Source organism: Sphaeroforma arctica (assembly GCF_001186125.1).
Source record: "Sphaeroforma arctica JP610 unplaced genomic scaffold supercont1.13, whole genome shotgun sequence".
In the NCBI taxonomy this organism is placed as follows: Eukaryota; class Ichthyosporea; order Ichthyophonida; genus Sphaeroforma; species Sphaeroforma arctica.
In genome coordinates, this window is record NW_014040545.1 from 121,568 (window position 1) to 135,358 (window position 13,791).

Below are 13,791 nucleotides of genomic sequence, written 5' to 3' on the forward strand. Positions count from 1 at the left end.
TATGTAAGTATTTATGTATGTATGTATGTGTGTGTGTGTGTATGTATGTTTGTGTGTGTGTGTGTGTGTGTGTGTATATATATATGTATGTATGTATGTGTGTATGTATGTATTTATGGGTGTATGGGTGTATGTGTGTATGTGTGTATGTATGTGTGTATGTGTGTCTGTGTGTATGTATGTATGTATGTATGTATGTTTGTTTTACGTTTTAAATCTCCTATCGTCAACTTATTTTACTGATTCTGCAATTTGGGCTTACCTCCAAAGAATCCCTTGATTTTAGGACTGGTGACAATCATACGTTGATACCAATCGTATGTGATTACGTTTTGTCTTAAAAATCTGCAGTGCTGCTTCAGAACTAACACACATGCTAGAGTCGTCTACTCCCTGTACATAAAGTTGTACCAAAACCTTTCGTACCCCGGCTGCAAAAGTTGCTTTCGGGGTTTGAAGGGGTTTCCTGGCCCATCGAGGTTGGACTATATTCAGCATCGTTTCGGGTTGTAATGGCTTCGTTTCTGATGAGATCTCATGCAGTGTCGCCACCCCTTGTTGAAACCTATCCAGTGCGGAACTAATAGCATTAGCCTTTTCACCCACAATCTCTTTGTCTTTTACTAACGCTCCCTTACTTGATACAATCGGCTTCCATACTGCAGGTACTGGACTTTGATGGTGGTGGAATGTCACTTTTCCTATATCTATGCGCGGTTGAAGACCTTCTGGCAAAGCCAATTCTTCAATCAATTCTGCCGGCGACTGGTGTTGAACGAGGTAGGAAATATATGATATGAGCGTTACTTGTACAATTACTTATACTTATACTTCTAAAACTACTTGCACTTTTACTTCTACTACTACTCGCACTTTTGCTTCTACTACTACTTGCACTTTTGCTTCTACTACTACTTGCACTTTTGCTTCTACTACTACTTGCACTTTTGCTTCTACTACTACTTGCACTTTTGCTTCTACTACTACTTGCACTTTTGCTTCTACTACTACTTGCACTTTTGCTTCTACTACTACTTGCACTTTTGCTTCTACTACTACTTGCACTTTTGCTTCTACTACTACTTGCACTTTACATACCATGCTTTGTTCCGATAGTTGTACGTGTCGGAATCCATCCCCTTCAATGTCACGAACGCGTGTCTTTCGCATAGTACTCTCCATCTGAGATTTGTAGCTGTGATGTTCCGACAACGTGGTTCCAAAGTGTACAACCGGTTGTTCCACAAGTTCCCCCGGTATTCATTTTTCCCTATACAGTACAGTTTCTTGTTCTATCTCATGTTCCGACTTATAAACTTCAGACATACATTCCTTAGCTTTACCGTTACAAAACCTTAAGGCCGAGGTAGTATCGTCGGTGCTCGGATCTTCGTGACCGCAGATCGCATGAATAGGACGAGCACAGCCTTTGGGAACTATTAATGAATCACCAGGCTTTTCACATTTTGTACCTGCTGCACACGTCCTCTCATCGCCAGTGCTAGTAGTATCTCAAGTGGCAGTATCTCCAGTGGTAGTATCTCCAGTAGTTTGGACAACATATTTCACGATGGAATTGTCTCGCGGGCTAATAGCCACAGAGCTACCAGTTGTTCCTTCTTGGTCACATAGTGCCCTGTAGATATCTGCAGGCGTACATATACTACCACCTTTGTTTGATTTTACATCGTGGCCTTCTACAAATCTTTGTAGCACGATATTCACATACGCGAAATGTGTGTCAAGCGCTGTTTCCCCCGCTTGTGCCTCTGTGAAAATCCATCGCGTTATCTTGAGCTTACCATCAGGTTATTGCATTTGAGGTGTAGTGGTGTAGTGTAAGGAGTTGGAAAATGCGGACGCATTGTCTGACTGCGTCACTATACTGGTAATATTGAGTATCGTCTTCCGCACGTGGTAAAGTAGTGCTTCAATAGCGAGCACGACAGACAGTGCGTCGTGTCCTCCGTTGTCGTCTGGTATATAATAAAAAAACGATGTCTGTAAGTGCTTGGTCGGTTCTTCGTCCCCAGATTGTACCTTGTATTCACCCCGCACGAGCATAAACCTTAGAAGAGACATCCTTGATTTGCCAAAGTACTCACTGTAAACTTTTCGTGGCTCACTAGACTATCTATATTACTATATTATAAAAACGAAATCGACGTTTAAAGAATGTGTTTTGAACACAATAAAATAAGGTTAGGAATGTGCCATATCGTTGGCAGAAATTGCCATATATAATTGTATGATCAATTTCGTGTTTGTTCACGAAACGTACGTCCAGGCGAATGACGTTCGTCATATGTGAACATAACACCTAAGCCAAATATCGCAAGATTTATTTATAGATTTCTAAAATAATATTACAAGTTTTTCTATAAAATAACCCAGTTTATAAATATAGAAGGGTTTTCCATATTATAAACTGATTTATATTCATGAGTTTTTCTATAAAATAACTTTAGTTTTTATAAATACATCCTTTTCTCTTTATAAAAACAAAATAAAAATTCAAACAAAAAATTGTCGTTTTTAATTATACGACCACCAGCTCTGCGTATACGTTCGGGGGAATCTACGACACGACATCGTTTGCCCTGCTGGCAGTATTATGAGACGTCGTAAATACTTATTTGGTCCAGGTAGTCTCACTAGCCATATATGGTGAGGTAGACTATGGGTAAAAGGTATGTATCATACAAATAAACATCCCTTAGTCATAGTAGAAGTGGTTATAATATCTTTATTTATATTTATGTATTATAAGCTTCTACCACTATTGTGTTTAACTCGTAACTTACTATGGTTATGCTATTACACTAAGTTACTACGTGATGTGATGGTTCTGTACTAAGACCCGGGTATTACACAGCCCCCCGCCAGCTTTGAAGCATTGTACTGTGTTTGCCCTATTAACCATGTACACATACAAGAAGCGAAAATTTAGCTAAGAAACGGGTCGCGGTGTATTAGACACCTGGGCAGAAGTTATTCAATATAGTCTATATCCATCCTATTCCGTTTGGGTCGTGGTCCCCTAGGGACAAGAAATTGTGTTTGTCTGCGTTTGTTACTTGGCTTCTGAGTCATAGTCTCAGGAAGGTGTGGGATAAGTTGTGTATAAGGATACCACTTCGCATTTTTGTCGTCCACTTGTGGGAACGTTCGGGTTTTATCGGCATCACTTTTGTGTAACCGTTTACGCCACTTCTTATTGAATGAACGTATGTAATCCGGATTGTCAAATACATCTGACGCTAACCATAAGATAGTGTCATCGTGAAATCGAGTCATATAATAAGTTACATCGTTCCTTGTTTCACAACCAATTATATCCTTAAACTCTTCGATCAAACGGCGCAGCACTATCATGTGTGCGAGACAAAGTTATATCACTCGTCGGTTTTCTATGTAAATCCATACTTTGTGCGCTACTGCCATCTAAGTTCACCACTCCATAAGTATTGCTCTTAGTGTCACGATAGCTTATTTTACATGGTCCGACGTGTCGACTTGACAATGAATTCATATTCAGAAGCCGTATTATATATCCGTTAATAACGTTTTACGTCGTCAGCCCGAGAGTAATTTGGGACTTGTTGTCTCAAATTAATAAGAGTATAGGTGGGTCAGCCCGAGGGAACGTAAGAGTAATTTGAGACTTCTTCTCAGATTATTCTATTTATAGGACACGGGCCACCGGCTAGCCGAGAGCCGAGGTCCGAGACTGAGTGTAGTAACAGAAAATACGATATATTTATTTCTAGAAAATATATCCGAGTGCTAAAGTGTTCTGCATAAGGTTTCTCATACTGATCATATGAGTTTTTACCCAGGCCACCCAAAGTGGTTGAACACTAGTACAAACACCATCAGTATATAACTGAGGGTGAGATCATAAATATATTCATTCGAATGCACCATACTTTAAATACATTAGCACTTTACTTATAGTCCCCTACACCGCACGATAACATGTAACGGCTGGTCAGTTTCACGATGTCTCCGACTTCGAACACTTGTATGTTGTGTTTACTGTCCTAACGTTTATGTCTTTTTAATAAGTCCTTATTCTTCATATCTCGTAGATGAGGGTATACTACTTCTTGTACTCGTTTTAGTCTTTCTAACCATGGTACGTCAGTAGTTGGTTGGTTTCCCTCGTCGTACGATACTTGTAAAGCACTTCTTCTTCCCCTAAAGTAGTGCGCGGGAGTAGTCTTTGTAACCGGGTCAGTAGTCTCGTTCATCATGGTTTGAATCCATTTAAGATGGTAGGGCCAATAACCTTCATAGTCTTCAAACTGACCGCGTATGAGTGTTTTCATACGTCTGTTTCTAGTCTCGTTGGCTCCTTGAGTCTGAGGTTTATAAGGTACTCCACGTTTATAGTTGCGGCGGTTACGTCTTCGCAAAACTCTGAGCAGTTGTCTGTCGCCATGATAGTTGGCCACCCGTGGTCATTAAAGACAGTATATATGACTTCCGAAATCTCTTGTGTAGTCTTGGTTCTTGTCGGTTGCAAGATATTATACCTCGAAGTTACGTCAAAGAAATGGCAGACATACTGTGACTTTGTATGCTCGGACATGGGCAACTTAACCAGGTCAATGATTACCCTGTGCCATGGTTCGTCTTCTATTACACTTTTTAGTGGCGCAAATGCATAATGCTTGATCTGGTTATATTCACAATCCCTACAGGAGTTGTAGACTTTACGTATTATCTCCCTGAGTTTGTGATGATCAATTCCTTTTGCTTGGGCATCTCGTAGAGTAGGTCGTTCGCTAACATGTTTAAGATTGTGGTGTTGTACAACCCAATCGTGAACTTTAAGTTCTTTTTTTTACCCATGTCACGTTGTACAGGAGATTCGTCTTCTTCCTCATTATCAGTCTCTTGACCATGCTCATCATCATTGGACTCTTGTTTTTCCGTCGAAGTGCGTTTTGCTGATGCTGCTGATACAGCATTGCTTTCGTTGAACAATGTCATATGTCTTTCGTGTACTTCTATCATGTCCTTCAATAGCGCCTCGAGGGTTGTAGTCTGAGCTTCAGGTGACTTGATATTTAGCCCTTTCTTAAATACTTCAGCTAGCTTGTCTACCTGTGTTGACGTTCTCTGACCCATCGTTAATACTTCTCCTTGTGAGGTCTTGTTGGTTATGATTTCCTTAGCGTATTGCTTGGTAGGAGCTTGGACTGTATTTAGAGGAATCGTAATTTCTTCCAGGTTCTTTAAAGGGGTATACGATGGGGTCCAGTTCGATTTCTTCGCTGGGCCTATCCGGCATATTATGGTATGCATCCAAGGGGTCTTCTTTATAGCCCGGGTACCCATATACAAAAATGCATATACTTCTCTGTTTACATATATTGGTTCACATTGTATCATTGACATTTAAACTTTTTAAGCCAGGGGTAGGATTTCCTTAAGGGACAACATAACGTTATTTCGGCATTTTGTATTTCTACGTACTGTAGTAGCTGTGGTATTAATCGCCACGGCGGGTTTGCCCAAGCGTTGTGTTTTGACAAATCTACTTGAAAGGCATCGCCTTTTGGGTGTGTAAGACTTCTATAATCTTCACATTGTTTGTTATGTTCTGCCGCGAACATATTTATCGTAAACTTCCTAAATGCTCTACTTGCTAGTTCAAACCATTTGCGATTTAGTTTCCAATCTGTGGCCATAAGTGCTTTGACAGTCTTTTGATAGTCTGGAATCAGCCTTGTCAACATATCCGGTAAGTGATTATGTTTACCTGGTATATGTGTTATGTTAAACGATAATTTAGCCAGCGTATCATGCCATCGGCTAACTAGTTGTGAGTCAGGTTTCATATCTTTCATGTATTGTAAAGACTTTTGATTATATGCTACTTCGAATGTAGTGTAGTCAGGAAGTCCCTGACAGGGTTTATTTTGATATTTGGGTTTAATTAGAGACTACATTTTGAACTGTGTTTATCCAATCAGGTTAAAACTGATTAACGGAAAACACATGACCAAAATGATAGTCACAGGATTTAGTTCAATCCTTGTACGAGGGGAGTACGTTGAGATACAGTTATCCTCGACTACTTACTACAGTAGTACCATATAGATAATCATTGAAGTGTTGTAGAGCAGTAACCATGCCTAATAGTTCCTGTTTCAATGTAGGATATGCTCGTTGACTCTTGCTCAAACTCTTTGAGTAGAACATGACATATCGTGGTTTACCTTCAACCATTTGGTATAGGACTCCACCTACCGCCATATTAGATGCGTCGGTAGCTACTTGGAATGGTACTCCATCCACCCGAAACTGCATGACAGGTGCCTCCATCACTTTCTGTTTTAGAAGCTTAAATGCGTCGTCGCATTCTTTTGTCCATAGTTCGCCCAATTTGCCTTTATGAGATCTTAGATGTGAGAAAGGTTTCATGTATTCTGCAAAGTATGGTACTCCTGTTGTAAAGAAGTTTACAAAGCCACACACTGAGTTTACGTCCTTTCCTGTAATGGGTGTCCTCCAATCTAATAAGTGTTCTCGCTTATCTGGGTCAATTTCTATCCCTTTATCAGATATAAAGTAGCCTAACAATTCTATTCTGTTTACGGCAAATTGACATTTCTTCTCATTTACTTTGAACCGCGCCTTATTAATCGGTCAAGCACTATCTTCGAGATGCGTTTATGTTCTGCAGCGGTCTTCGTATATATGACTATATCGTCGATATATACTTGTACATAATCTGTTAAATCTGCGAACAGCTCCATCATAACTTGTTGGAAGAATGAGGGTAGCTTATGTAATCAAAGAGGTGCTCCTCGAAAATGATACTTCACTACGCTCCACTGAAAGCTAAAATACTTTCTGTGTTCTTTATATATGTTCATTTGGTGATAACCTTGCGTTAAGTCTATCTTCGAGAAGAACTTCGCTCCATCTAGCTATCTTAATAGCTCGTCAATACGTGGTAGATGAAAGCTGTGTGTTGTAATTATTTTGTTTAATGGTGACATGTCCAAACACACTCTATATTTACGCAAAGACCCATCTGAATTATATTGGTCCACCGCTAACAACGTTAAGATAACTGGTGTTGGTGCATAACTCACTTCTATGACCCCGTCTTCGAGCCATTGTTTCACCTGTGCAGTAACCTGCTCTTTATGTTTTCTAGAAACATAGTTTGTTGTTGGACACTTTAATTTTGTAAAATCTGCTTGTTCTAAGTTCAGACTTGCGTATCCTTTATTGAACCGAAATATAGCCCAATCTGTAATCTTCAGACGTCTATTTTGCACCAACAATTCTATTAATGTATCCATTATATCTGGGATTAATGTTTTCACTTTGTTTGAAGGTGCTTCGGGAGTAAAGAATGTATCTTTCTCTCTTTGGTCTTTATCAGATTCAATGTTACTTGGCAGTCCTTATATCACTATATCTAATGATAACAAGTCTGACATTCCTAATATGATGTCGTACTGTGGGCTCATTTCAAGTATTACCGCTTCTGTATTAATTTGTCGGTAGTCTGCTAAGACTACTGTAAAGTCTTTTGCTAGTTGTGTACAAGAGATTTTTTCTTGGTTTGCTAGCACTACCGTTTTAATAGCCGGGCCTCCATATTAGACTCTATGTTATAAACATACTCTTAAGCAGTACGTAAAATTATAAACGTACTCTTAATAGTACAAGGAACTTAATTTTTCCTAAATGGTCTTTAATGGTTTTATTAATTAATACCTTTTCCATTTTACATATCAGATATTTGGACGAGGCCATTAAAAGGCCCCAGTAAAGTACCAAACATAAGAGTTGGTCTAGTTCTATTAATAGAACTATGTTTAGTTTCCAACTTTATTTATATCTGAATACTTCGGTAGCGAGATGGCTCAACCGAATATAGGTTTCTAGGGACTATCAACGTTACCTAGTTGATCCTCCAATCAGCCAACCAGATGTGTCAGTCTGATGAAGGTTAAGATTCTTGATAAGTGGCAAGTTATTGGTTAAGACAATAACTAAGGACATCAAGAGTATTTTATTATTATTAATTTTTTCTAAAGATAGGATTTTATGAGTCTCTCGGATTCGCCCCGGCGAAACATATCGTAGTTTCTAATAGAGCGACAACGAAATACTAAATAAAATCCCTTCGGCGGAAACAGTACTGAGAGGATTATATATAGGCAAGGTCTCAGCCTCACAATCCCTCAGAGTATTGCTGTTTTCACGAGGCACACCTAACTTTACTATAAGTCTCATTTCGTTTATTTACTTTGATATTTTTACACCACTTAGAATTTACTAACGCGTTTATTTACTCTAAGGCGTTAATATCGCCTTAATAGACCGAATTTTACACATTTTAAGGTTAGCAAAGGTATTAATTACTTAGACTACTTAAGCGTAAAGGTAGATTAACTACCACAAACTTTTTCTTGTCCAAGCTAGTCCTTAAGAGATCAGCTAGCAGTCATAAGTTAAGATTATGACCAAGAAAGACAATACTCCCTCTAAGAAGCGTAGAGCTGAAAAGAAGAAGATGAAGAGAGAAACCGCAGCCACTGCCGCCACAGAAGCAACCGCTGCCGCTGCTGATGCGTTTAACCGCACTGTAGCCGAAGCACTTGCCTCCGACAATAATAGTCAACAGGACAATGCTTCAGATCAGGATGTAGCCACTCCGATTAAAGATACTACTCCCACTGACAGAGCCCGAGGGCCAACTATTGCCTCAACTTCAAAGCTTACATTTACGAAGCCAAGAAGTGAGACAAGGGACACGTCTCAAGACGACCCAACGAATTCTTCTGACGAAACTCAGAAAGAAAAGTTCCCAATTATAAGAGAGCCCCCAATTATAAGGGAAATGACAAATCTCAGAAGGAACCTATAATGGAACCAGAAGAGGAGGCAAGCTCAAGTGGCAAACCCGAATCTACGTCCGAGACTACTAAGCTAACGCGCATAAGTAAGTTAATTACTGAAAACACTGATCTTAAGAATCAGTTAGCTACTTTTAAGAAAGACTTGACTGTTGAACATGTAGATCGATTGTATAGATCATGAAAACATACACAGCACTTACGTGAGCATGTTTCTCCGGGCATTACTGAAGCCCTACAGAAGTGGACAGAACGTCGACAGGCAATTACGCCCAAAGAACGTAAAGACTCGAGCGCTACACCTGTGGCATATGAGCCAGATGTGCTCAGCGTATCTATACCTTACGAGGTACTACAACCAGAACTTCAGGCTAATTACTCGCCTGTTCTGACACCCGGCCGTAAGTCACCCGACCGTGAGTCACCCGTCCTTGAGGGTATTATAGACCCAGAGGCAGGTAGAAATATTCCGCCACCTTTACCCAATTGAGATGACAATCGTCTTTATCCAGACGCATGAACCACCCAAGATTATAATACCAACCACTATCCGAGGAACAGAGCGCCGAAAGGTCTCGACCATGGACTTTACAAGAAGTAACTAACACCCCTTTAAACGTGTTAACGAAGTCGAATTTAATCGCTTCGATCGCACAGCACTACATCAACCCGCAGAGGATTTTCACTCTGACGAGGTAACCGAACTTAACAAATCGGTCGACGATTATACCATTAAAATGGAAATCGCCCACGATGCGCATGCATCATGCTGAGGATGTCTCATATTTTGCTAATATGATTGCGATTAAGCAAAAGCGCATCGATCAGCTACTTCAAGCCCAACGTGGACAAGACCACAGGGATAACCAGAAGTACAAAGGACAGATCAGTCGAATTAAGTCGAACTGGGATGCCAACAGTAAGCAGGTCGAGTTTATAAACAACCATGACCCCGACACGCTAAGCCGTACGCGCAATGCGTTTACGGTCATGCTGGAGACGAATGATATCGTTCCCCAGCAATGGATTTCCGCTTTAATGCAGACGTTTGACCATACAGGAACAAGTTACTTGATCCTACAGCGACACCAGCATGAACTAGACAATTGTCGCGACTGGCCAGCTGTGTGTTGGTCGGTTACATCCTTGTTAAGTAATGACATGCGTAGCCCAGGACTGAGTTCAATTTTAACTGAACCAGTTGAGAACACGCCCATTCAGAGTATATTCTGAAGCTAGATGCTGACCTGAAACGTCCAGATATAACAAAGGACAAGGCGCAGCGATGGTACGAGTTCCTGATTATGCACGTGTTCTGTAAGAACATAGGGAATAACGACCGTGAGAGCCTGTACACCGAGTTGCGACGTAAACACGCGACTGAGGCTCGAGACAAGGGACATGAAACAAAGTTTCATCTATCCCGACTTACATGAGAATAGTTTTATGATACTGTATCCACTCTTTTCCCCACACACCGAGTAACATAGAAGTGAAAAGCGACTGTTAAGAAACCGCGGGAGCAAACCGATCGTGGATACGTATCCAGGCAGACCTCAAACGAGAGACCCCAACATACACGTGCTCGCGACTCCACACTATCCACGCGACCCAATAAACGGGCACGCGCGGAGGCGAAGGACAAGGAACCTCCATTTAAAGAGATTAAGAAATGTGCCGACGCACAGCGTGGGTATGACATGTACCAATTGACCCCTAACGGTTATTGGAATGGCAGGCATGCACCCACCTGCACACACTTTCTTATTAAGTGTGACAAGTGTGAGAAGACCAATGGCTATCACATTATGTCTTGTGACAAAAAGCCCAACATTAAGTTGGAGTGAAGGTACTACCAGGTACAATCGTTACACAGACAATACAACGACTTTTTAGATGAGCGTGTAATAATACCTGTATATTGCAATGGAAATAAAATCCTTGCGTTGATTGATCCTGGTTCTGAAATTTCATGTATATCCGATCGCTTTGCATTAATGAAAGATATCGAAAGGAGAACACAAACAACTCCCCTTATTTTAGATGATGACAAAACATCTGAGCTTGGTACCATGGCCACAGATGTTAAAATCTCCCTGGCCGATGATAGGAATATCACTACCCAAGCTGTGATAGTTAAGATGTCACAGAAGTACGACATTATAGTCGGAATGAGCGATTTACTCACTCTAGGTATAACCGTAACTGGTCTACCAAATAACATAGATCCATTAAAGGATCAATTAGACGATAACTGTCTGAACCCATAGAAGCCCCCGTCAGACACAGTCAAGGCATTAATACCTGACTTTGCGAACAAAACCATGGATCTGATTCTAGTTAATAAGAAGATAAAGATCACAGATTGGGCAAAATTCCGTTTTAACGTCGGGTATGTCAGCCTTGACCTAACCAAGGTGTACTTTACACAGTTAAAGTGTCCCCCAAGGAACTATGTATCCTGGAGACACGAGGCTGTGGTAAAAAAACAAGTTGAGAAATGGCTAGCAGATGGAATGATAGAAATTAACTATCAATAGCAATGTACGCCTCCGATTTAGCTTTAGGAGGAGTATTATACCAGGTTATAGATAACAAACCTAGATATAAAAAATTCTTTAGTCGAGCAATGAATGTTTCACAGTCGAATTACCCAACTGTTAAACAAGAGCTATTAGCCATAGTGGCAGCTCTAACAGACGTACGAAATTACTTATACGGAACAGCATTTACGCTGATGTGTGATCAGAATTCTCTTCAATATATGAAAGAGATGAAACCCGACTCACAATTACCGAGTCGCTGGCATGATACAATATCAAAGTTTCATTTTGATATAAAACATCTGCCAGGAATACATAACCATTTACCGGATATGTTATCACGCTTCGTACCGGACTTTAATAAATCCGTAGATATTTGGGCCACATACAATAGATATGTTTGCTGCACATCATAATGCACAACTATCGAATTACAGGACTTTAAATCATCCTTTGGGAGGCGCCTTTCAAATAGACCTCTCCAAACATAATGCGTGGGCTAGCCCACCATGGCAGTTAATTGCCCAGCTATTAAATTATGTTCATATACATAAAGCTACCATCACGTTGTGTTGCCCATTACGGAGTAAAGATCCATGGCTCAATAAATTGATCAGCATGATTCAATGCGAGCCAATGTATTTAGATAGGGAAGTAGATACTTTCCTATATCAGGGTACCCGAGCCGTTCAGAAGACGCCCTGGAGACATACTATTATATGTCGTATAGGTCCCATTGGAACAACCAAATGGACCCCTTCTGAGACCTTCCTTAACAAGGTCAAAGAATCAGAGATTCCACTCTTTACCTAACCGAAAGTTAAGCAGTTCAAAGGCAACACAGCATTTAACGTCTGTGCACAAGAAATACAATCTACTAATGACACTGTTAAGAAGCGTCAGTCTCTAGCTAGGACTCTGTTTAATTACATAAAGTCTAAGCCCGAGGTCTTTCAAACCTTATTTTTAAAGGGATTAATGAAAGACAATCCTGAAGCGTATACACATATAAAGCAACTATTTAATAAGTCAGGTGTATCTAACGCACATGAGCGCGATTATGACGCTCATGCAAAAACAGGACAGGAGTCTGAAAACACTACAGACTTAGAGACCACGCAAGTGGATTCTCAACACCCTACCTTTATTCTGGAAGAGCAGAATGATAAAAACATTCTTGCTTGGCTGAAGCAACATCATAAGCTGAAGCACCAGAACGTAGTAGAAGGACTTAAAGATGCTAAGCGACATGGGATCGCGCACCCTAAGCTGGCAACTTTAGTTGACAGAGTATATCAGTCATGCACAGACTGTGATCTCGATCAGATCAAGCGCTATGGGTTCGCAGCGCTCAAGAGTGTGACTGAAGATGTTCCATGGCGCAGGGTCATCATTGATCTGGTTGACCTGCCCACGTCCGAGCACACAGGCGGCCGTTACGTATGCCACTTCTTTGATGTGGCGTCACGGTTTAACTTGCTCTATCCATTAAAGGATAAGAATACGCAGACCGTGGCAGAATTATGTTGCCAAGTCTTTGCTGACCACGGGTGGCCAGGCATTATGTGCACTGATAACGGTAGTGAGTTCTGCGATGACGTAATGGAATCACTAGTACTCGTATCAGGCATATGCCATAAGAGAGGTGTGCCATATAAGCAGCAAACGCAAGGCGCGAATGAAACGCGCCATAGAAGACTTAAGTTCTTCTTGCGTACTGCATTAACGGACGATGCAGATGATTGGCCGTACCACCTTAAGTGAGTACAAACACAGATGAACGAGTGTGCTGATCCGGTTACCGGACCTACACCCGCTCACTATTTTCGTGGCAGATATAGTGAGTTACAAATCCCCTTTAACAAGGACGAACCTGATCACCATGAGTTACCATGGTTATAGAAGGTACAACGTATTTATAACGTTGTATATCCTTGCTTGCGAGAAATACGCAATGTAGCCCTATTAAAAAGGCAAAAGCGTTGGAACACTACCAAGGAGATAGCAGAGTATCAGGTCGGTGACAGAGTTAACATCCGTCAACGTAATTCCGATGCTACTGTATTATCATCTAAATGGATAGGTCAATATATAATCTCTGTAGCAGACACTAAAAGTGGAACGTACGAGGTAAATAACCCCGACGGTTCTAGTGCGCTTAATATACGCACAAGTCGTATTCCGACTACAGAGATTATACTCGCAAGAAGACATGACTCTAATGCCCCTCTTGATCGTTCTGAATTTAAAGACATTATATGGAGAACGGATAAGGGAGGCTATACATACTATTGTACACGCTTTATAGACGGTACAATTGCTGAGTTGACTTCAGATGCTTTCGATATTCAAGACTA

General features: G+C 40.8%; 2 protein-coding genes across 2 annotated transcripts in view; both read right to left on the reverse strand.

Moving 5' to 3' along the window:
- SARC_00433 (hypothetical protein) overlaps positions 1-1,182 on the reverse strand; it is a gene marked incomplete at both ends in the record, with an annotated part of 1,944 nt that extends 762 nt beyond the window's left edge. Inside the window, 2 exons of the mRNA XM_014305878.1 lie at positions 330-765; positions 1,099-1,182. Of these exons, the coding sequence (XP_014161353.1) occupies positions 330-765; positions 1,099-1,182 (520 nt within the window). The remainder of the gene's footprint in view (positions 1-329; positions 766-1,098) is intronic.
- Positions 1,183-4,725: 3,543 nt separating this feature from the next.
- SARC_00434 (hypothetical protein) lies at positions 4,726-5,346 on the reverse strand (the record flags this gene model as incomplete). Its single annotated transcript, XM_014305879.1, has 1 exon — positions 4,726-5,346. The coding sequence occupies one exon, from the start codon at positions 5,344-5,346 to the stop codon at positions 4,726-4,728; it is 621 nt and encodes a 206-aa protein (XP_014161354.1).
- Between the last annotated feature and the right edge of the window lie 8,445 nt (positions 5,347-13,791).